General features: G+C 48.3%; 1 protein-coding gene across 4 annotated transcripts; it reads left to right on the top strand.

Annotated features, from left to right (window-relative positions):
- Nucleotides 1–1695: 1695 nt before the first annotated feature.
- On the top strand, nt 1696–23007 carry STEAP3 (STEAP3 metalloreductase). Of its 4 annotated transcripts, none has more exons than XM_061478072.1 (5): nt 1696–1720; nt 13567–14050; nt 14468–14995; nt 16529–16693; nt 22648–23007. In XM_061478072.1, exons 1-5 carry the CDS (start codon nt 1701–1703, stop codon nt 22936–22938), a joined length of 1488 nt encoding a protein of 495 aa, XP_061334056.1. In that variant the 5' UTR covers nt 1696–1700; the 3' UTR covers nt 22939–23007. The 4 variants fall into 4 exon arrangements, with proteins under 4 accessions (XP_061334056.1, XP_061334216.1, XP_061334144.1 ...); XM_061478232.1 differs by lacking the exon at nt 1696–1720 and adding an exon at nt 1800–1944; XM_061478160.1 differs by lacking the exon at nt 1696–1720 and adding an exon at nt 2821–2844.
- Nucleotides 23008–23779: the final 772 nt, after the last annotated feature.

Below are 23779 nucleotides of genomic sequence, written 5' to 3'. Positions count from 1 at the left end.
GAAATGACCATAAACCTGAAAAATAGCCTTGCTTCATGCAAGCGAAAGGGACAGAGGGAGACCAAAATGGTGCAAATACAGCGTTGCAAAGACCTGAAAGATCAAAGCAGAATCATGTAAGTAGTTGTAATGACCAGAGCAAACAAGGCAATGACTATGGGCTCTATAAATACAAGGCAAAATTTGTCCACTACATAATGCAGGAGTGCAGGTAACAAGATACAAAGTGCAGGAGAGTTTCTTTCCTTCAGTCTCCTCAAAGGGCTGATCGCAGTGTATAAATTAGGTATCATTAAGATACATATGACGAGGCAGGGGCCATAACAGGGAAGAAGGGGGTAAGGAGTAATCCAGGTGTCTCAGCTTCATCGAGTCACAGATGGACTTCACTGAGGCATGATGAAGTACAGACATCCCAATGATCCTTCTCCTAACCATGCCAATAGGTATTCTCGCCTCTCCAGTATTGCCCAAAACCCAGGGAACTTGCAGCATCTCAGAGTTTGCAGCCTGAACATCCTTAGCCTCTGAAACTTTCTCTTATACAAGGTCCAGCAACCAAGAGTCACCAATGCACCCCCAAGCAATCCCCATGTCTTTCCCATGTTAGCAGGTTTCTGTATCTCTCACCCCATTGATGTGATAGTGGATGTAGGAAGTGATGGGAACACCAGGCTGGGAAAGACCAGGCTAGCAGTGGGCCCCATCTGCAAACAGCACAAAGGCAGGAAAGGGGGGACATCTGCAGCAGTCAGCAATGAGAATGGGCTGACATGGTTAAAATCACAGCCTGCTTATAAAAGTTGTGGCTGCCCCATCCCTGGCAGTGTTCAAGGCCAGGTTAGATGGGGCTTTGAGCAACCTGGTCTAATGGAAAGGTGTCCCTGCCCATGACAAAGGGTTTGGAACTGGATGATCTTTAAGGTCCCTTCCAACCCAAACCATTCACACAAGGCTCAGTTAAGAGGGGCTGCACATCCCTCTGCACAGGCTTCAAAATCAGATCACACCAGCATCACCTCAACTATGCTGTGGGTTAGGGACAGATGAGACAATTCCTTCATGTCCCTCCCCTCCCTGTTGCTCTAACAGATAACCAATGTTCCAGAGGTATTTTATTTTTAATCCCTGTGGGTTTGACCCAGTGTTTTTACCTGAAAGCACTACTTTCAGTGCCAGCTCTCAGCAGCCTAACAGCATGGTACCACTGGTCTACCAGAGCAGGACCATGCAGCTCATTAGGGGTGCGTGCAACATGACAACTCCTTTCCCGGTGCGGTGCGGGGTAAAAACCATTATCTGCTCCACACCCCGTGGCACAGCTTTTAAGAGCAAGTGCACAGCCCCTGATAGCACGGAGAGAGGCGCACCAAGCCGCACCCTCCCGTGAAAATGAAACACTGGCTGGCTCCGAAATGCACTTCTAAATAGAGAATTAAGGTCTGCCTTCAACTCCCACTTGTAATGGATACCGCCTCCCCTTGCAGCCCTGGCAGCGATGCCCTCCAGCCCGGGTGCGTTTAACCTCGGCACGGCAGTGCCACCCGGGCAGGCGCAAAGGGCAACCGGCCTGTCGTCGCGGCCAGGGCTGCTGCGCTCCTGCTCTCAACCCTGGGCCGGGCAGTGCTGAGCTATGCAGTGAGCCTGGCTGGGCCAGGCTATGTCACGCCAGGCTGTGCCGCGCCGGGCCAGGTTGTGCCATGCTGTGCTGCACCATGAGGTGAGCCCGGCGGTGCACAGCTGTGCAGGGCCAGGCTGTGTCGTGCCGAGCCGAACTGTGCCGTGTCGCGCGGAGCCGTGCCGTGCAGAGCGGCGCGGTGCTGCGCGGGTGCCTTGGCTGCCGCCGCCGGGCACATGGGCAGGAGGGCGGAGCACGCGGCCTGACATCACCGTCTTCGGCTCACCGCTACCGGACGGCTCCGCTCGCCCTCCCGCCGCCCAGAGGTGAGCACCGCGGGGAACGAGCACAGCGGGATTCGCCCTTGCGCTGACGGCGCGGCGGGGCTGCCAGCGGCCGGGGGCCAGCGGCGGCGGGGCTCGAGCAGGCAGGCGCCGGGCCGCTCCGGGCGTGCAGTGCGGGGCGGGGGTGGCGTGGCTCGGCTCGGCTGGGCAGGGAGGTGCAGGCGGGGGTGTCCCCGCTAGGGATGACTGTCCGCTCGGCCCCGGGACACGTCCCGCCGGCTCCCCCTCGGCGGCGATGGGGAGCAGGTTCCGGTCCCGCTCGCGGCCGCTCCGCCACTGGGCTCTGGCAGGGGGTCCGAGCCGGCAGCTGGAGTGGCCCCCAGGGCGGTCTTGGCTGCGGCCGCCTCGGTGCGAGTGCTGGGTTTGGGGCTGGGGCCAGGTCCCGGCCAGAAATTTCCAAGGGCGTCGGTGTGTCTCAAATGCTGTGATCAGAAATAAAAGGCCGGTGGGATGCCCGTCCCTGGCCGGTGCACACGGCTGCCGTGAGGGGTGTCTGCTGGAGGCGTTTTCCAGGCGTTGCCGAACACGTCCGTGCAGGTGGAGGAAACCCGCTGGCACGGGGCACAGACCTGCCTGAACCGGGGCAGGTTTTGCTGTTCAGGTAGACCCGTGTTGTGGTCCTGCTGAGTAGGGCGGGGTGGCACATGTAGATAGATGTGCAAGTAGGGTTGCATCCCTCATGCAGAGGGCAGTTTGCACTTAGGTTTCACTTTTTCATTCTCAGCTCTACATATGCTCTGAGGAGGTGAGTGGCTTTATCCAGCCAGGGGGAAATCAGCACTGAGATACAGAAAACCTGGGGAAAATCGGCCAGGGCCCACAGTCCCTCAGGTGACCAGGGAGCAGACATGGGTTCTGTAGCAGTGTCAGAGCTTACATGAGGTACAAGGGTTGAGTGCTCTATGGGGGGACTGCATGGGAACCGTGTTGGAGTACAGAAGGATGGAAGCTGTGAAGGAACTGGAGAGCTGACTTTGTAATAGGACCATCCTACAGGGTGTAATGTTTGCCCTGGGGGGTGCATGAGGCAGTGATGAATAACAGAGAGCTCAGGGGAACATTTGGGATTTTAATGCCTGCACCCCACTGAACCAAGCAGGGGGACGGACTATTACTGAGGACCCCAGATAATGTCCCTCAGTGTAGTCTAAATAAAACTAACACAGAGAAAATTGCCTGCCGTGGCAAGAAACCAAAATTGAGACAGCGGGAGAGGAAGGCCATTGCCTCCCACATCAATACTCCTGAGGGCTGAGGAGATGCAGTATTTAAATCTTGTTAGTCCTCCATCAAGCTTAAGTTTTCTCCTCTTCTAAAATCACATTTACTATGAAATAAATGTACAGAAATACAAGATCCCATAGTCACTGCACATATTTGATTTCCTCCGTGATTGGAAAGAAGAAAATGTTGATGACTCAACAAGTCTTTGTTTAAAAAAAAACCACCAAGCCCCAGGAAAACAAGTATCTGGAAAGCATAATATTTTTTTCTTTTTGCTTGTTTACTTTGCTTTTTATTTTTGTTTTTGGTTTGTTTTGCTTGTTATTGTTAGGAACTGTGCTTTGACTGTGACCTTGTAACATCACACCCATAAATAGAAGCAGGTTTAGATTCAGGGGAAACACATTTTTTCCGATGGTGGAAGAAGTAGGCCAGCCACACCAACTCTCTTGAGAGGCAGGAAAGGCACCAGCAGCTGTGGTAGGAGATGTCACATACCAAGAAATAATATACATCAAGAACTAGTGTATGTCACATACCACAAATTTGTAACTATATGTTTCCCAACACTGATTAAAATTAGCTTTTTGTCAAGCCCATGATAGAGGAAAATGCTTATTATTTTCATATTTTAATTTACTGCTTCTTCCTAGAGTAGTTTTCCCCACAGCCCTCCAGTGGATTGAGCAGTTTCCCATCGTCATCTAAGTTAAAGTGAAATGCAGCATAACTGCAAGGATAAAACATTTTGAAAGCACGACGTGGGAGCCTACATCACATTTCCAAAAGCCCTTAGGTACTCTGGGGCCTAAATCACTTGAACATTTTGATGAGTTTGTCCAGGGTTTAAGGAACTGAAACAGAAATTCTTCTGTCCTTTTTCCAGGTTCTCAGATTTTCAATGAGTCTCTCTAAAGCCTTGATTGTGGTAACACGTGCATTTCCATTTAGTTCCTATGAGTACACCATTGTAGTCTTTGGAAAAAATGTTCTGAGAGCTCCCCATGGACCGCAGGCTTCAAGAATCAGGGTCTGTACCTAATGTTTTCACCACTGAAGTACGCTGATACCATGATCATGTGCAAGCACTAATAGATGCCAACATGTATTGCTTCAGGTACTTAGAGTAAGAGCTCGTTTTGAAAAAGCACATTAAAGAGCATCAAAGTGGGATCCCAGATGGACAGAACTGACCAAGCTGACAGCATTAATTACCTCTGCAGCAGTCAGCACAGCTTTGCACAGGATGGCTCACCTGAGTAGTGGTGAAATAGGTGGTGTTTGTCCTCATCCAGCACACATGGGTCCCATTAAGTTGTGGAGGTCCTTGGGGGGAAGGCACACTGTGCACACCTGCTTGTGTACATGTGCAAACGTGCACTAGAATCCCTCTTCCTGGAAAAGGTACCCTTGAGTTGGAAGCTTCTGCGGCTGCTGCTTTATACCAAGGTATTCTCCTTCTCAGACACCTCTTCTGCTCAGCACAGCAGGTATGTCAGTGGCATGTCTTGAAGCTGCCCAAGGGAACGTAGTCTGCTCAGGCAAAACAAGTGCTATATTCACAAGGCAGCATGATCACCATATTCTGTGGTCCTTTCCCAGTGAAGCCACCTGATGTCTACCCTTGCTCTTCCTCCCATCTTCTCCCAGGTCAGTAACATTTCCCTCTTCTTCCTCTTCCTGTTGGTATCACCCACTTGAAGGAGCAAAGAAAAGTAGAGAGAAGTGTAAAATAGATGGCACTCAGACAGCAAGACATCAGTGGCTCAGTGTCCCTCAACTGAAGGGTCCAGATGTATTCATCTCCCTGGGCTGACCTGCAAGATCCCTGCCAGTACAAGGGAAAAGGTGGAGTGATCTCTGCTCCCCAGGATGTTGGACCAAAGGCTTACATTTCTGCCAGGCACAAGCAAACAATGGGGGTAGGAAGGGGAAGGCAGTTAGCTGATCTCTATCTCCCATATGTCTCCCAGCCACCTGGATCCCCAAACAGGATCATGTGGTCTGCTGGTTGCATTTGCCCCTTCTCTCCCAGCCGCTTCCCAGGAGCTGCTGGGAAGTGCAGAAGCAGCAGAACGTGGCCCTACATTAGGACCTTTCCTGGGCAGAGCACCCCATTTTCACTCCTGTGTTTATTCAGAGCTGGCTCAGAGCTGCTTCTGTGCACTGTGTGCTGTGCTTGTGCTCTGAAGGGAAACAAGAGATCAGTAGGAGCTGGTCTGACCCTGTGCCATAGATTGCATCTTCCCTCCACCCCACGCTGCCTCCTGGGCTGTCTTCTCCCCCCATGTGGTCCTGTGCATCTTCTGAGTCACCAGGAGAGGCAAAACCAGAACTGTGAGGGAATGCTGGTCTTGGAGACCCTTCTAACAGTCGCTGCAGTGAACAAATAGCCAATCCAAATATTTCCATGCACACACAGCGGAATTCGTCTGTGTCTTTCCTGGAAAGCAACAAAGAGGTTTTAAACAGCTGGAGCCTGCCAGCTCCCTGCAGTGACTGCTGAAGTCAGGTCTTACCATCTCTGAAGCCCTCAAACTCCTGGCAGAACAGCACACGCACTGCTCGGAAGAGAGCAGAAGAGATTTTCTCCAGCTCAGGAGCTTCTTTCAGGCAGGAGCACCTCCTCCCATCCTGTCTGGCTGCAGGGCATTATTAGATCTATCTGAGAAGCTTCCACCATTTTGGCCTTCTGGCTGCTTCGCTGCTCTCCCTGCATTTTGGGGAGGGGAATGCTCGGAAATGGGTGAGATAGCTGTTAACTTGGTAAGAACAGCAAGTGAATTAAGACCCCAAAAGAAAGCAAGCCACATAAGACTTAAGTAGAACACCTGAAGTTGTTGTAAAACCACCCCTTTATGTCACTTGCTAACTGTGAGATGACAAGCAGGAAAAATAACCCATCCTGTATGATATGTCAGCATCAGCACTGCTGTAGCAAAACCCTGTTTTGGTTCAGCTGTGTGCTCTCCATGGGCTTACAATGAAGACTCTGGGCTTCCCAGACTTTCAGATTCCCATTTTATGAAGTTTCATTGCAGGGCAGGTCCTTCTCAGGCTTCTCATTACTCTGTCAACACAGCAGGCACAAGCAGCAAGATCTTTGTGTGGAAGAGCAGAGGAAACTCTTCAGACAAGGACTTTCCTGCAGAGAAGTGGTACTGCAAAGAGGAGCCCCTTGCCTTCAGAGACAAGTGTGGGAGAGGAGAGTTTGGGGACTATCTATCATTGAGTAACTATGCTTAGTTTTGTTGAAAATAACAGGGCAAAAGTTTGTTTTCCAGTTCCACGTCACAGGCGGGTGTTTTTTCTGCTCAGCATTAATATTGCCTGTGTAATCTTGGGAAATTGTCCCTGCAAAGTGACCAGAGACTGATATATTTCTATAGGAAAACTGTACCCAAAATCTCTGAGCATCTGTGGGAAAAAGAGGTTATTTTGCCTCCATGGGAAAACTTTGGTAGCCCTTTTTCCTCCACTTTCTCTGTTTTGAAAGATGTTTTTGAATTTTGGCGATGGTGAAGAACATCTTGTGGTTAAGGACATGCCTTTGGCTTCACCGCTGGCTTCCAAAACCAACATCCTCGGTATCAATGTTTAAACCGGAGGGTGTATGGAGCAGGGAAGGTCAATGCCTGTCAGCCCATGTTTTCATTAGTGGGTGATGGAGAAGGGAGGCACGTACTGAATTTGTAGGTGATACTGAGCTGTGAGGGACTGGAAATATTTTAGAGGAGAGACTAAGAATTAAAGATTGTGGTAAATGGAAATCTGGTCCAAAAAAACAGGTCACGTGTTATGCCCTGTGTGGTAGGACTGTGACCGTGTGGACGCTGGGTGAGTGACCAGCCAGGCACTGGCCATGACGAGCCAGAGAATGGGGTGATGGGCACTGGGGCTCATGAGTCAACAGTGTCACACAGTTCTGCAAAAGCAAACAGCCTGCTGGGGTGAAGAAAGAGAAGTGACACTTCGGGGAAGTGGCATCTCTGCTCCAGCTGGTGCCTTTCAGTGGCTCGACTGGAATATGCAGCTCTGGGAGTCCTCTAAGAAAAAAGAGAGCAAGGAAGAGAAGCTGAGTTTTGGACACTTGGCAAATACAGCTCTGAGGAAAGAGTTGGGTTTCAGTTGTGCAGGAAAAACTGATGGAGATGTGAAACCCATTCTCCAGATGCAGAATGTGTCTGCAGAGAAGGGGGCAAATGATTTGCTGTGTCCTTTGGGGGTACAAGAGGAAGCAATGAGGTTGATTGGATAAACATATACAGAGGGAAGAAAGCTGGGCTCTGTAGGAGCTTCAGTTTTAACAGAAACACTTTCCCTGGGCAGGGGGAGGGATGAGGACCTGGGAATGCAAAGTTCATCAGGGTGGAGAGCAGTGTCAGGGGGACATGTAGGAACCCGACACGTCCCACAGCAGGTTTGGGGTCACAGCAACCTGGGGAGCCTGCAGCAGATCTGTCCCCACAGTATCACAGGGGACAACCTCAGCACCCAGCAGTCACGGTACAACCATCTCTCCCTGTTCCACCTCCCCACCCTGCAGTACAGATGCAGGGTGAACCCACCTGTTCCCCATCACTGCTCCATGCCCCATGTGCCCCACGAGTGAAGAGGACGAAGGATGTTGGCAGGGGGAGCACAGCTGCCAGCATTTCCTCATTCTTAAGGCCTGGCAGGTGTCCTGGGTAGGTTTGCAACACAGCTTTTCTGACTGAATGCTGAAGGGTGATTTATTCCCTTTGCCAGTTCCTGGTTTGTGCTCTTGGGGAGTTCCTTCTGCTTTGGAATGAGAAAGAGGAAAAGGGGCAGCAAGCCTGGTTTTCCCCTTCCCTGCAGAGCAGAGGGCTTATTTCCAGTCAGCCTGGGCAGGACCAAAACGTTTCCTGAAATGTGCACCAGAGCTGGGGTTAAAGCAGCTTTGGATAAGCCCTTTTCTTTTTTAAATCTGTTCCAGTCCCAACAGGTACACAGTACTTGCTGTGCTCCTTGAAGGGGCATTCCAAGTGTGGAAAAGAGTCTGAAATGCTTTTATTTTCCCTGGTAACAAAACAGCTGTAGACAAAAAAAAAGTATTTCTGCTCACAGTAAGACCTAAATTGAGACTTCAGGCACTGAGTGCTCCTTGTCTGCTGGGGCTTCTCAAGGGTTAATGCAGCAGGGAGATGCTTTGCAAACAGAAGCTGTAGGGCAGCTTCATGGTTCAAAGGTCTCTCCATGCAGACCAAAAGTCCTCTGGGAGCAAAGATCACTCCTGTTCCTCCAGTGTGTGTGTTTGTGGGGCCATGCTCCATGGAGCTGGGTGGCAGTCATGGCTGGCAGCACCCAAAGGGACCATCCCGGTGCAGAAAGCACAATGTTCCTCTGCAATGACTTAGCCAAGTCCTTTGCTACATCAGCTGATTCTTCATGCAGCTTGCTGGTCTTTCAACACACGTGCTCATTAGGGGATGTGGGTGATAATAATGTGCTTTATCTCAAGTAACTCCCGATGCAGAAGCTGAAGCACAGAGCAGGCTCTGTGATGACCTGTGGTCAGGCTGAATTCACAGTGACTCAAGACTCAAGACAAAAGCTAACCTTGGGGGAAGACACAAAAGCAGTTGTGTTAGCCAGGGTACTGCTGGGTCAGACTGCCTACATGAGGCTGAGCTCAGAGACGAGCTTCTGTGCAAATGGGAGCCAGTTGCACTGGGCAGGACCACTACATGGAGCTCCTTATGAGATTGCTGCCCTGTATTTTGGCACAGTTTGACTCAGCTATATGTTTAAGACACTGCCTTTTTTGTGAGAGTTGGGGTAACATTAAGTTGTCTTTTATCTGATAAATCTGAAAACCAAGACACTAAAATGGGTCTTGATTTCTTTTGGCCAGAACTGAAGCTTGTGCCTTGCCCCAAGTCCATCCTTCTTCAGGGTTTGTAACTCAAGCACCTCCAGACTGCGAGTTGCAGGAGACAGCTAGGCTATCCTGCTGTACCAGAGGAAGTGAAAGGGGCCCAAAAAGGTGGTCTCGTTGTTAAAGATGTGGTCAAAAATATCTGGCTCTTCCCAGGCAAACTTGCTGGAGTCCTTTTCTCATCAGTATCTCGGTCCCCCACGTCTGTCAAAAGAGGATAACGACTGAGCCAGCTCCCCGTTAGTGGTGGGGGGTGATCTGCTTGGCAGATTGACTCTTCTGTGAGCCCAAAAACACCTGAGTGGGCTCCTGCAGCCCAACTCCATCCCATCCTGCTGTCCTGCTGCAAAACCTGAGCAAGGGCCCTCAGTGTGGGCAGGGAAGCAGAAAAACCTTGTTTGCCTGGCGCCGAGCCTAAGCTAACAGCCTCAGCCAAGCCTCAGGTGCAAAACACATCGAATTATCCGTGTTTTTCTTCTGTGAGAGCCCCTCCCTCCCTTCCTCTGCCTGGGCAACAGAGATTTGACTGCTTCTTTTCACCCAGCTTTTGTCTGTCTGATCCCATTCTCTGGGGCAGGCCAGGCCTTCTGGCTGGTTTTGGTAGGGTGTCTGGCAGAGGGGAGCTCCTCATCTTGCTCATTGCCATTACTGCTATTGTCCTGCAAATAATAGCAGTAATTGCAATGCAGTCAGTGAACCACACACAGGAACAAGAATGCTAGAGCTGGACATAGCATCCCCATGCAGTGATATAAGGGGTGTCGTTAATAGCCTAGCTGAAGGGTAGCTTTACACTGCATTAGATACTTTAATTAGGGTATTGCTTCCCAGTTAGGCTTGAAGGTAGTTTACTTCCAGAGGGCTGTGCTTTAAATCATTTTGTTGCTTCCTTGGTGAGAAACCGATCTTGAATTGCATGTGCTGTAACTCAGAAGGGCTGCAGTACCCTTGATAGGGAAGATCAGTAAATGAGGTTTATCTAAGGCTGCAAGATGATAAAGATGTGTCTGAACACCATGGTATTCACTCTTGACCTCCTTTGCTTCCAGGTGGCTCTGCAGCATCCTGGCCGCAGTGCTTTGCACTAGCTTTGGATGGGTTGACCTTGCCATGAAGAGTTAGCTTTGGAAGGGAGAGTTTTAAGCAGGTAACACATTGCCCATACATGCAGAAAAAGCGGTGTAGACATGGTAAGCCAGGGGTGGCAGCAGGAGACAGGGGGTCTGCATGCTCTGCAGAGATATAGTGAAAGAAACTGTTGCCTAATCAGACACTCCATTTCCAGGAATCTGTTAGGCAGAGACCACAGCATTTATCTTGGCAATGTGCATTTACAGTGAAAGAGAGATTTTCTCCTCCTTCCTTGGGAGGATTTTGGTGCATGGCAGTGATGGCAGGTGGCAGCCAGCAGCAGGGACCACGCTGTCATCCTACCAAGGGTTGTACATCAGGGATGGGTCCTGCTCCAAAGCTCACACAGTCAAAGCATGACAAATAATAACACCAAGATCCACATAAAAGATTTTGAGGCTTCTTACTTTTCAACTATCCTGCTGACTTCAAAGGCCATTTACTTCTGTCATCCTTTTTAATCAAAATAACTGGAGACAGCAAAGCTGTTTATCTCCAAACATTGCCAACATCTCTCTACATGTTCAGTGTCAGTTACAGGACAGAGAAAACACACTACAATAAAATTAGCTTGCAGCAAAATTCATGTCCCAGTGGGAGCACAGAGAGTGCTTCTGAGGTGCTTTAGATCGATTATGAAATGTGTCTGCAGGTAACAACCACTTTTTCACCCTGAATGTTGATTTCTCTCCCCTTGGCTGAGAGCCAGAGATGCATCTCTCTGTTTTGAGATAACAGTTTGTGTATACAGGTGGTGGAAAAGGAGGTGGGGAAATGTGTAGGAAAGAAAGCTCATTAGGCTGAACAATAGAGTTGGCCCTGGAACAAATAGTCCTGGTCACAAATAAATTTAGGTGCAACAAGGTTTCTAAGAAGTAAAGCAGTGAGCTTTTGATAAAGACCCTTATAAGAAGGAGCCAGGAAAAACAACCCAACATCTTTTCAGATAGTGCTGCTTTACTTTACACTAGGCGTTTTGCAGCGCAGCTGGTTGTGGACAAAGAGGACTGGTGTTTCCATGATGCACTCCAGCAATTGACCAGAGCTCCATTTGTGAGGTTGCTCTTCACCTTGAGAAGGCCCAGGTGGTCCCTTCTCCCTCCTCACCCATGTGTTTTTTTTTCCAGGCTGACAGCCCTTTTCCAGACAGGGAAAGAGTGACACCCACTCTTTCCCTATGGCTTTTTTCTAGGCTTATTCCCTTTTTTTGTTTGCAGTGGAGTGAGCAGAACTGCAATGTGCTGTTAAGTATGGATTTATACAGTGGTATAGTAGCATTTTCTGTGTTGTTTTGTATGCTTTTCCTACTAATTCCTAGATGACTAACATCCTAGTGACTGGCAGGGGTCTGTGCACAGGCAGCTGCCTGGGTTAACCAACCTGACACAGCCAGCATCACCAAATCAGCCTTGCAGCACTGAAACCCTTCTGCAGGTCTGGAACATACTTCAGAGTGAAGTATGAGTAATTCTGAGTTTAACAGGACTTTCTTATCTAGAGCATGAAAGAAAGTCTATGTGATGTGTCAGGAGCAGAGGTAAAGGGGAGAAGTCTGCATGTCTTTCTTTGGCATTTGTTTTCTCCTGGAAGCACTTCTTCCATGAACATCTTTGGTCTCTGGGACAAAGGATATTTGGTGAGAGGCAAGGAGAGCAGGCAGACCTCTGCCACTGAAACACTACTGTCACTGAAGCTGTGATTTTTTTTGTATCCAGGATAGTGAATCATACAGTTTTACCATCCATCTGTTGAAGGTGTTTTGTAGGCTTTTCATGAGGAGCAGGACTGAGATTTTCATACCTGTGCAAGAGATCTTCTCCTCCAGTAACTCAGGCTCTGCTTGATATGTGCCTGCCTGGGAGCACCGAGCTGTTATTGCCAGAGTAATACAACCTCAGATCATTTTTCTGAGTGATCTTAACAGATTTACAGCTCATTAAAGTGCACATATATTTAGGGGTGAGGGGCTTATGCCCATAGGCAGCTCTTGCCCTGTGTCAGTAGTGAATTTTGGTGCTCGGGCACTTTGAATGAGGAGATACTTCCGCAAATTCTTCACCAGTAATGATTGACTGGCCTACGTGATCATCACGCAAAAACTTTATCTTCTCAATATTCAGTCCTTTTCCCAGACCGCTTATGAGCATGTTGAACAACACAGATCCTCGGGGAAATCTCTTGATAACCTATACCCATTATGAAAATTATTTATTTCTTCTTACCCTTTGTTTCCCATTGGTAACTATTCACGCAGAAATGCCCTTCCCCTTTGCACCACTACTGTGCCAATGGTGAAAAGCCTTGCGTGAAGAACTTTTCCAAAAGCCCATGAAAAATACAGCCTGTGCCACGAACCAGGTCACCCTGTCAGAGTGGTCACCTTCACTTTGAAAGAACTTGACTAGCTATAAGGCAAGACTGTACTCTGCCAAAACCAAGTTGTCTTGTTCCCCATTCCTTAAGGGCAAATTTGCCATTCCTTAAGCCAAGAGGCAGATTTGAACAGCTGGTGGCAGCAGCCTGGCAGTTCCCTGAGCTTGTGTTGACCTCCAGGCCTGCCTGGTATGCTGTCTGTGAATTTATTGATCTGATTTAAACCTCTCTGTGGCTCAATATCTAATTTGTTAAGGAGAGCAGAGTGTTACAGGGCAAAATTCATTAATGTTTGTAAAGCTCATCAAGATCTTTCATGAGCAAATCCCATCATATTTTAATATATTTTTTAAATGTCATGAGTAAATTCTCATTACTCGTTGAGGAGCGGAAGCAAACAGCACTCGCCAGACCCAAATATTGAAACAAGCAGAGGCTGTAGCTCTCTTCATTTACCTCTTTCAGGACACTTTCATTTCAGCTGAAACACCCTGCCTAGATTCTGCTTCTGCAAATCAGAAGCAACCCATCTGGTTTTCCCAAATGCAGGCTCAGAGATCCCCATGGACCCCTGGCTCTGGGCTTTATGAAAGATGCCTGGTAGCTTCACGGGGGTCTGAGAGTTGCTGGCCCTGGTCGCTGTTAGCATTGCCCTGGCTTTGCAATGTGAGATGCCAGCATGAAGAACAGCAAAGGATGGATGAGTGTATCCAGCAGGTCCTGGATCACACATATCCAAGAAACCCTCCTAAAACCCTTTGCCTTCCAACCCATCGTGGTGCTTGTATATTATCACTCACTTGCTGGTGGGTTTGGTACCCACCAAGTGCTGGTGGGTCCTGGGCTACTGGGACCAAAACCACATGCACTTTTGTTTAAGTGGCCCAAGTGACGTTCTTCCCCATGACCGCAGATGTGGTTTGGATCTCTGTTAGAGCTTCACAATGAACTTGCATTTCTCTTTGTTTTCCTGCCAGGATGTCTGGAAGAGACATGGCCAAACCCCTCCTGGGCCATCAGACCACGGAAGGTGAACCCAGCACCACACCTGCGGCCGGCCGCACCATTGGGGTGCTGGGGAGTGGGGACTTTGCGCGGTCATTGGCCATCCGCCTGTTGTGCTCTGGGTTCAAGGTGGTGGTTGGCAGCCGCAACCCAAGGCGAAAAGCTGGCCTCTTCCCTTCCGCAGCAGAAGTTACCTTGCAGGCTGAGGCGGTGAAGAAGACGGATGTCATTTTTGTGGCAGTTTTCAGGGAACATTACTCCACCCTCTGTGACCTGGCTGATGTGCTGGTGGGCAAGATCCTGGTGGACGTTAGCAACAACACTGAGATCAACCATCGCAAAGAATCCAATGCCGAGTACTTGGCTTCCCTGTTCCCAGCCTGCACTGTGGTCAAGGGATTTAATGTGGTTTCTGCATGGACACTGCAGTCAGGTGCCAGGGATGGAAATAAGCAGGTACTGTTTTCTTCTGACAAGGGCCAAATCCCAGCTTTCAGCAGCTGAGGTCTGGTAGCACCAGCAAATGGCCTTAGTCTCCAGCAGAAGGGGCCTGAGTGCTAGCTGTGGCACCCAGAGACCACCCCATAGCTTCCACATTTCTTTGCTCAGAAATTAAGTACCCTCACTTACTTCATGCTCTGTAGTCTTTCGAGGCTCTGCCTAAATGAAAAGTATTTATTTATTTGTTTATCTAAACACAACCAGTAAAACAAACTGGTGATGCACACATGAAAGGAAGCCTATCCATGAGAGAGGGCTTTGGCAGCCATGGTAAATTCCCATATGAAAGCCTGCCAGGAAGCATAACATAGGCTCCCTTAATATCCTTGCTGCCGCACTCAGTCCCTGTGTTTATGTTTCTGTTCATTGCAGGTTCTAATTTGCTCAAATAACCAAGAAGCCAAGCGCACCGTAGCAGAAATTGCTCAAGTCATGGGATTCACCCCTGTAGATATGGGCTGCATGTCATCAGCCTCTGAGATCGAGAACATTCCACTGCGCCTCTTGCCAGCCTGGAAAATCCCCATCTTTTTGGCTCTGGGGCTTTTTATTTGCTTCTTCACTTACAACCTGATCCGGCAGGTCATCCACCCTTACATCAGGGAGCAGAAGAACAAGTTATACAAGATCCCCATCGAGGTGGTCAACACAACACTGCCTTGTGTGGCCTACGTCATGCTGTCTCTTGTCTACCTGCCTGGGGTGCTGGCAGCCTGCTCACAGCTCTATTATGGTACCAAATACAGGCGCTTTCCAGATTGGCTCGACCAGTGGCTCCAGCACCGAAAGCAAATTGGTCTCCTCAGCTTCTTCTGTGCAGCTTTGCATGCTGTGTACAGCTTCTGTCTGCCCATGCGCCGCTCCCACCGCTACCAGTTAATTGAGACAGCCGTCAAGCAGGTAATGTGGGTACTCTTCAGGTCAACACCTGTAATAATCTTCTACACACATCGGGATGTCAGGTAATCGGCTTAGTACCTTGGCTTTTGCATTCATTTTCCAAAGTATGGGTGGGACAGTGGGAATAAGCTGTTACCTATACAAGCTCTTCCTCCATGGGGCAACCGCACACCATGCATCAGGCACGTACCTATCTGAACTGAGAACCAGCCATCTTAGCAGGACCAGGATCAAACTCCCCTGTGCCATAGCTCCCCAGAAGCATGAGCAAGCCCTTGAAACCAGCTGTACCTGGCACCCGGCATGTCTGAGACTGGTGCAGAGGCAGGAAAAATGCTAGGAGAAATCCAGTACTGGAGGAAGCAGAGTACTCCTCAAATTTTCTTCCTAGATTTTGGGATAGCCCTGTTTGCTCACACTGACATTCACAGTAGGTGCCCGCTGGAGTGACCAAGTCATAATTAGGGGAGTGGGAATTGTTTTGTAGAAGGTGTGTCCTCACAACTTGCCTCCAGGAGTTTCACAACAGGATGGTGAAGAACTGGTCATAGTCTAAGAGAAGGAGGAAATGGAAAAGGACTTTACTGCCTTTTTGAGACTCTTGTCAGTGTCCATCCAGTGTGAGAGTGCTATCTGCAGACAACTCAGCCAGCTCTGTAATTCAGCAGTGTCATGAGGAAATGGCATTCTGCCCTTCTCCTGCCCCTGGCTTCTTTCTGCTCTACCCCACTCTCTCATGTGATGGCACAAGCTTTGTGCAGCTGAGTGGGGAATCTAATGAAGGAACTGCCCCACAATCAGTCTGCTTTCTCTACTGGGATACCTGCCTCAGGAGGAGGGAAAGGGCTGTGGGTGCAGAGGGGAGCAGGATGGCTGGTTTTGGCAGCAATGCCTGTCCAAAGCATCCCTCAAACAACATCCCCAACCTCTCAGCTCCAGCCTTGAGCAGGTCCTTCTTCACTGCCACAGTCACACATTAATCCCAGACAAACATCCTGTGTTCATTTCCCTCTACCTCCTGTTTTCTAGCAACATCTTTGTTTAGTAAATTAAGCCCATTTAATGGGCTGAAGAGGACAGTTCTAAATGCTCCTCTTTGCCATGCAGCACAGAACCCATCTTCCATTAGCATGAATAATTTCCCCCCTAAATGCACTTAAAACAAAAGTTATTAGCAGAGTACTGCATATTCAAGCATCTGTATTTGTTTTCATGGCTTTAAACTGACTTCTCATTCTGATTATTTTTCCAAATGCAACTTTGGGGCTTGCTGCTGTGGTTACAGGCTATGGGAGCTGAAAGCATTCAGCAATTGTTCCCAGTAGGCTTCAAATCAGGTCTAGCTTTGGCCAAATGGTGGTGGGATAGAACAGCATTTCCACACCTCCCAAATAGACAAATAGTGCTGGTGGCATGAATAGGACCAAATGTTCATCAAGGAAACCTGCTTCCAAAACCAAAACAAATACAGATAAAATTCAGCTCCTCTATTCCTAAGCACTCCATTTTAACAAACCTTCATTGTCATTCCAGGCTGTGGAGAAGAAGATGAATATCTGGGTAGAGGAGGAAGTCTGGAGGATGGAGATTTATATCTCTGTTGGAATAATTGCCCTGGGCTTGCTGTCGTTGCTTGCCATCACTTCACTTCCATCCATCGCGAACTCTCTTAACTGGAGAGAATTCAGTTTCATTCAGGTAAAGTTGGTATTTACCGATGCCAGAGAGTGATTTTGCAAAGTCTGGCCCTCACACAGACCACAGAGGGTAGAAGTTGAACTATCATCCCAGTACATCTCTGCTCCAGCACGGCAACTGCAAGCTGCACACCAGTGTCAGGGGCAAAGCCTGCCACTCCACACGTCCCCGTGCACCCTGGAGCCATGGACACCCTGCTCAGGAGGTGACACCGAGAAGCAATAGCAGAGCAGAGGGATGTGGGTGTCCCGGGGGGGCATACTGCTCTCCTTCACGGCTCACCCTGTCTGCATGGGGTGCTTCTCTCAGGGGGAAAGGTAGAATGTAATGTGCCATGGGCACCCACATGAGGATTAGTGGCAGGCTTAGCAGTAGAGAGTCTTTAATGTCTTGGTTTCTCACCCTGCATTTGGCAGTACTACTTAGAGATCTTGAGAAAAAAACAGCGTGGGCTTTGCCTGTGTGACACCCACCTGCGGAGTCCTTTTCTGCCTCAGTGGCTGGGAGCAGCACTACCATTCATAGCTAAAAACCTCCTTAAGTCACACAAAGTAGAAAGGCAGAAAGCCTTAGGGTTATTTTGAGATGGCAGGGTTGTTCACTTCCGTGGGTAAGATTCCCCTTGGAGCCAGTTGTTTATCAGTCATGCACAACATGTTGGAGCTGCCGTGGAGAGTTTGCACCAGGCTGTAGAGGGCAGGCAGGTAACCTGCCATGGAGATGGTTGGCTGGAAGACACGGATCTGCCCTTGCATTTCAGACAGAGTGAGTTTCTGTAAAGGAAAGCATCTGGGAAAAGAGCAGGGGAAGGTCAGGTTTGGCAGAGCTTGTATGCACCCAAATACTCAATAGACAGGTTCAAAAATGCTTAGGCTGGTCTATAAAAGTGCCAGAGCCCAAGAAGCACAGAGAACTGAGTATGATTTGAATGAAAAGACCATGTCTGATACTAAAAAGTAAATTAGGAATGTAATTTTTCTTTCTCCAAAATCAGTCAGTGGTTTAGGAGCCTTCTTTCCACTTGCAGCAATGTCCAAGCTCTCAAGAGCCAAATTCCCTCAGTGACCTAAGTCCACTATGTGGGACATTCACAAACTCCAAACTCCGGGGCTGCAGCATTCCAAGGGATGTGCTTGGAACCAGGCTTAGGGCTAACTAAGGATAGCAGGGAATGACTCCTCAAGTATTACCTGCATATTAGAGAGGATTTTGAGGTCACATTCCACTCACCATGTCACTGTCATATCCCATAGCCCTAAAATCCCTTGTTACTTGTGTCTCCTACATCACTGCTGCTTTGCATGCACCAGGCTTCTCGCTCTGCTGCAGTGACACCATGAGACACCCTAACATGTGTGAGCTCCCACGGGACCCCATCCCCGTTATCTTCCCTGCAGACCCTCCCTGTGCATCACACCAGCACACACCTAAACTTTCAAAAGGGGAGGGCAGGGTTCACAGGTGCAGAGGTGAATATCTATCATGCTGCCTCTCCTGTTGAAGCTCTTCCATGCCATATAAATAATTCAGTACTCATTAGAGCAGGAGTTTGAAGCCTGCTCCCTCCAATTCCCCCACAAATGCCCCAATCACCAAACAAGCAAGTCAGTTTTTGTCTTTTTTCCCCTCCTGCTGTGGGCTAGCAAGTAATTATTTACACTGATCAGAAAAGCCTCACCAGGAGAGCTTGATCCCAGGAGACTGTCCCTCAGGGAGACAGGAGACCCAGCTTTAAACCTCTCTTTCAGATCGGACAACAGGAGCATACTAATTCTTGCCACCATGTCTCAGGGGAGAGCTGCAGCTGCTGGTTCGTTGGATAAATTGATCCTGGCTTAGGCATCCCATACCAGGAATCCCAAACAAAGTCTTTCCTTGCAGCCTGGAGTAAGGCATTAAAACCCCCTGCATTTCTTTTTGCTTACCCTGGCAGCCCTCCAGCACTCCTGGAGGGTGATGGCATTGTGTCATGAAATATATAAGTTGTCATAGAATCATTTAGGTTGGAAAAGACCCTCAAGATTATCAAGTCCAAGTCCACCACTAAACCATGTCCCTAAGTGTCACATCTACACATCTTTTAAGTATTTCCAGGGATGGTGACTCCACCACTTCCCTGGACAGCCTGTTCCAGTGCTTGACAACCCTTTCAGGGAAGAAATTTTTCCTAATTTCCAATCTAAACCTCCCCTGCTGTAACTTGAGGCTATTTCCTCTTGGACTATTGCTTGTTATTTGTTGGGGCAGGTAGGGCTGCCATCTCCTACCAGTGCATGTAACACAACTGTTGCATCTGCCCTGTAGGACCTTTTCCTACATCTTTCTAAGGGTATGTCAGCACTGGGACCAAATACACGATGGTCAGCTCCAAAATAGCTCTTGGCTGCCCTGTATGGGAACTGGCTGGCCTAGTTCATGGAAAGATACTCATGCCTATTTCTATCCCTGTGGGATAAAGCATGACAGTGCAACATGAGCTTCCAGCTGATCATATGCAGAAGAGGCACAGCTGGTATTGTGCCCTACTGTGGAAATGTCATATCAAAAGAGCAGGTTACAGATCTCTTAGCATGTTAGCTTCCGGTTTTGGTTGGTTTTTTTTATTATTTGGTTGTTGTTTTGTTGTTTTTTTTTAATGAGGACTCTTCTAAATTATTTACTCTTCAATAAGTTTCTTGAAGAAATTAAAGCAGATACAGCTACTGCTCCCAGCCTCTAGAGGTTAATATTCACGTAGTGTGATGTGATCCTCCCTGAATTAATGCACAGCAGCAGCATGTAAATACAAAAGGTGAAGCGTGAGGCTGCTTTCTCAAATATTTGGGATGTCTAGCACTTGATCTGCTTACAGTGGATCAGAGGCATTGTGGCTTCCCGTGCCTGGGAAAAGTGAAAGAGAGGGAAAATGCAGAGCACAGCTGCCCCAGCCATACGTTTTCGAGAAAATACAGCAATTCATTGTCATCTCAGTTGAACAGCCTGGAGTTTTTGAGACACTGCACCAAGAGCCACATTCAAGAGAGGGCTGGGCCTTAATATAAATTCAGGAGCCACTTTGGTTCCCTCCTTATCTGAAGCTTCCCAAGTCTGACATTGTCCAGAAGCAGTGTATGCACCTGTACTAGTGTCATGGGATACTGCCATGCTCTTAAAATATACATCTGTTGCCTGGTGGACTGAAAATCCTGTTTGGATTGTTGCTAAGGTTTTAGAAACAAAAGTGATTAATTTTTGTAGTAGTTTCTGCACATATAAAAATTTCAATTAAATATTGTTAAATTGTTCCCTGTATGTCCTGTTTTGATTAACAGAAAATGTACAGAATCTAGACACTGGATAACAGGAACGATTCATATGTAATTCAACTTATAGGAGACATCTTTAATGTTCCCCAGTGATTTACAAATCAACTCTAATTGGCTGAGAAGCAAAAACGTGTATGATTGCCTTCACCTTCCCATCCTGAGAAATCCTCCTGGAATTTGAAGGTTGAATTGACCTGGTTTCTTTATTAGCTTATGTATTTCAAGATATAAAGAATCTGTCATCAGACCTTTCCTAACCCTCCTGTTGATGGACTGTTAGCGAGAGCCACTTCCATGGAGCTAATGACTTCATGGGACTGATGACAGCAGAAGTCAGAAATGTATCTGGGTCAGGAAGGGCTGCTTGCTTTGGATGCTGCCTAGACATTTCTAAATGAGGCACATGTGACTGAATCACCTTCACAGGGAGTCTCACAGTCACCAGGGAAATGGGGAAGATAGAAGAGTTAATACATAATAGAAAATACATGCAAAGCCCACATTAGGAAGATACCGTTTCCATACAGCTGTCTTGCAGAGGGCCTTAACACCTTACATGGGTGGTGGCACCACATTGCCCATGCTGTGACAGTACAAAAGAAACCCCTGCCACTGTTTAAAACAAAAAAAGTAAGATTCATAGCCAGGATCTGCATGGGGAGGATAAACGAGAGCAGAGCTTCAAAACTCAGTGCAGTGTCAGGGCTAAGCATGTTGGCAAATCAGCTCCCATGGGGTGCTCAGCAGGCTCTGCACTGCACTACACAGAGTATATATTGAGCTACATGTACTGAGCCAGGCTGCCATCAGCTAAAGTTTTGTTTCTCATGCACTTACAGCCCAACCTGTACACAGCTGACAGCTTGCTTGGTGGGTGCAGCCATGGGACCCTGCTGACCGCAGGTCCTTCAGCCAACATCAGCACTGGGACCCTTCCCAGGTACCCTCTGCTCTCACCAGACAGCCCCTGTGTGTGTTACAAGTGGATCAGCCCATTGCTGCTGTCTGAGGAGCTCCCACCACTGTTTCCAGCCACCGGCAGTTTATCCACGTTTTTTGACAATTAGCTTTTTTAGTCTCATGTGCCCTCCCATCTGCACACAAAGATGGGTCACTGAGCACCTGTGATGGTTTGTCACCTTTTGTTCCAGTAATTCCCACTCCTACTCTCCCCCAGTACCAGCAGCGGTTGAAAGAGGAACTGCAGAGGAACAAATTATTTCCAGCTCTGACATGTCTGCTATGCATAGAGCCCTGCTTGGGCTAAAAAGCAGCCTCCACCCAGGGCAGAAAACATCTGTTGCCCTTGGACTTCACTCTGTCCCATTTCGTCTGCCCTGCTTTACATCTCTGCTCTGCCAGATGAGGCTCAAGCTGGTATTTACAGCCTTTTGCCACCCAGGGATTGTTGTTTGCCTGTTGGAGAAAAGCTCAGAGTAGCTCAGTATGTCTTCCCTGGACATACCTTGAGGAAGACCATGCTTCTTGTTGATCTCTGCAAAGGCACACCAAGCCAAATATTTTGATTTGTAAAGGCTTTCCTTTCCTAAGTTAGGGACATCAGCAGCAAAATTTTCCCTGTCTAGGCATCTTGAAATTTGGTTGTTACTGCAGGCTTAGACCAATCATTCAAGGTTGGGCAGCAGAGCAATACTCCTGAGTTTTTATATGAAAACACAGCACCAAAGGCTTACACTTCAAGATGCCTTCAGAAGCGAGTACCTGGCTCCTGCTGAGTGCCAGCAGGCAAGCTCGGGCCACCATCTCTGATGGTGGCAGGAAACCACCAGTGAGGGGACCACAGTTTAAAACCCCTCTTGCAAGCAACCTTTAAAGGGAGCTGGAACCATTCAGGCAAAATATTGTCTCTGCGTGCTTGGGAGCCATGGTCTGAGCTGAAAATGGGGTAAGTTTGTTTCTGCAGAACAGGGGCTGGGCTCTTGCTGCTTCCTTGAGTGATAAAGGGCTCTTGACTCCCCATTTCAAGAATCAAGTCCATCACACAGCCTGATGCATGACAGACTGAGTCATGAACCAACACAGATCTCTAGGACAAAGAAGGAAAACCTTGAGGGCTGTTGCCCGTCTCAGAACAGAGCACTTCTGTCTCCACAGTCTCATTTCCCTGTAGATGATGGCAATTACCTGAAGGTATCTTTGCTCTGTGTGAAGCTGCAGCTTCACCAGCGTCTGACAGTGCCAACTGCTGGTCCAGAGCCACGATGCTGAAGCTTCACCCCGCCAGTCAGCAGCCTCTTGCCAGCCATGGACCAGCAGGCAGTGGAACTGGCAGCTGCAGCTTGGGAGGAGCATTTGCAAGCTGCCCACACTTATGTGCTTGACAGGAGCTGGGGGCTGCTGCTTCACATGGAGGCAGACCCCACCTCTCAGCCAGGTTGGCAGCATCTTCTGGGAAGCTCCTGCTGCGTTTCTAATATTACACTTAACCTCTGATTACAAAAAGAAAACTGCAGTCTGGAGTGCTACCCAGGAAAGGCTTCCAGTTGTGTTTTATTCTGTCTGAGAAATGCAAAAATACTCACTGCTTTCTCTGTGCTACATACGTTTACTAAATAGTGTAAAAAAATATAGGAAAATAGCCAGGCACTAGATCCTCTGCTAACTACCACGTGTTCCTCTTCCCTTTAGTCCACCCTTGGATTTATTGCCTTGGTAATCAGCACTCTGCACACACTCACATACGGATGGTCGAGGGCCTTCGATGAGAACCAGTACAAATTCTACCTGCCTCCAACCTACACGCTCACGCTGCTTGTCCCATGTACTGTGATTCTAGCAAAAGTCATCTTCAATTTGCCCTGCATCCAGCAAAGACTTCAGCGAATCAGGAGGGGCTGGGAGAAGGGGAGATACGTGAAGTTTGTTCTGCCCAGCGCAACAGGGGAATATTCAAGTGGGGAGACCTCTAGCAATGTCTAACGGAGCCCTGGCTATGACAGAGGATTACAAAGCACTATCAACATTTCTATAAAGATGTTTCTTTTTTTTTATATATATGTATGTTTTGGTATAATTGTGGGAAAATAATAAAACCTGGTGACTTTAGAAAAATGGATGACCATGAAACTAGTTTAGACTGTAGTAGTTAAATTATATTGCCAATTTGCTAGGACAGTTATTGCCTTAAAAATGACTGTGAAAGCTGAGCTAGCAGCACTAATACATGGGAAACTGATGGGCTCCATTAGTCAGATCAGTCACTTGAGGTACTGTCTGGCAGCTCCCCAGACCAGTACTTCTCAGTTGATTCCCTAGCTGCTCTCATAAATTTCAATGCCTTTTATTTTTTTAATATGAAGTGGCACAGTCACTGCAAGGTTAAAACCTCACCTTTATGCCCAACAGAAGTAAGTTTTGCATCTCTGCTCTGCCTACATGACTTTCACACCCACGTACCCTTTCCCATCAATGGCAAAGGGATTATTTCCATGAGCAGAAGCAGAGTCAGGCATCTGCACCTACCTGAGGAGCTAGCTCTGTCAGTGAGTCAGCATGGTGCTTTTCAGATGGACACAAGCCCAGATGGACAGATGAGCCAGCTCAACATCCCCACAATAACTGCAGCTCCACAGCCTCTAGAAAAACGCTGGTCAAGTGTCTCCAGGTAATGCCTGTGCCGACATACTGTCCAGCCAGTCTCTTTGAAGGACTGAAACCAATTCCTGCAAATGCAGAACAGCATTTCAAATGGTGCCCTTTGTAGGCGACTGATCCTTAAAACCTTTGACACAACTGTTTGTGTAACTTCTGGTTATGGAAC

Source organism: Pezoporus flaviventris, unplaced genomic scaffold (genome assembly GCF_033815535.1).
Source record: "Pezoporus flaviventris isolate CSIRO_AGI_PZ_B2104156 unplaced genomic scaffold, CSIRO_AGI_Pfla_v1 ptg000001l, whole genome shotgun sequence".
NCBI classification, from domain to species: domain Eukaryota; kingdom Metazoa; phylum Chordata; class Aves; order Psittaciformes; family Psittacidae; genus Pezoporus; species Pezoporus flaviventris.
The sequence above is the reverse complement of the archived record's forward strand: the minus strand, read 5'-3'. Positions and strand labels throughout refer to the sequence as shown.

Coding starts and splice junctions, on each gene's coding strand:
- STEAP3 (XM_061477990.1), top strand. CDS start 12,062: ATGTGCCTGCCTGGGAGCACCGAGCTGTTATTGCCAGA. Junction 14,051..14,467: donor CCAGGGATGGAAATAAGCAG/GTACTGTTTTCT, acceptor TGTTCATTGCAG/GTTCTAATTTGCTCAAATAA. Junction 16,694..22,647: donor GAGAATTCAGTTTCATTCAG/GTAAAGTTGGTA, acceptor TCTTCCCTTTAG/TCCACCCTTGGATTTATTGC.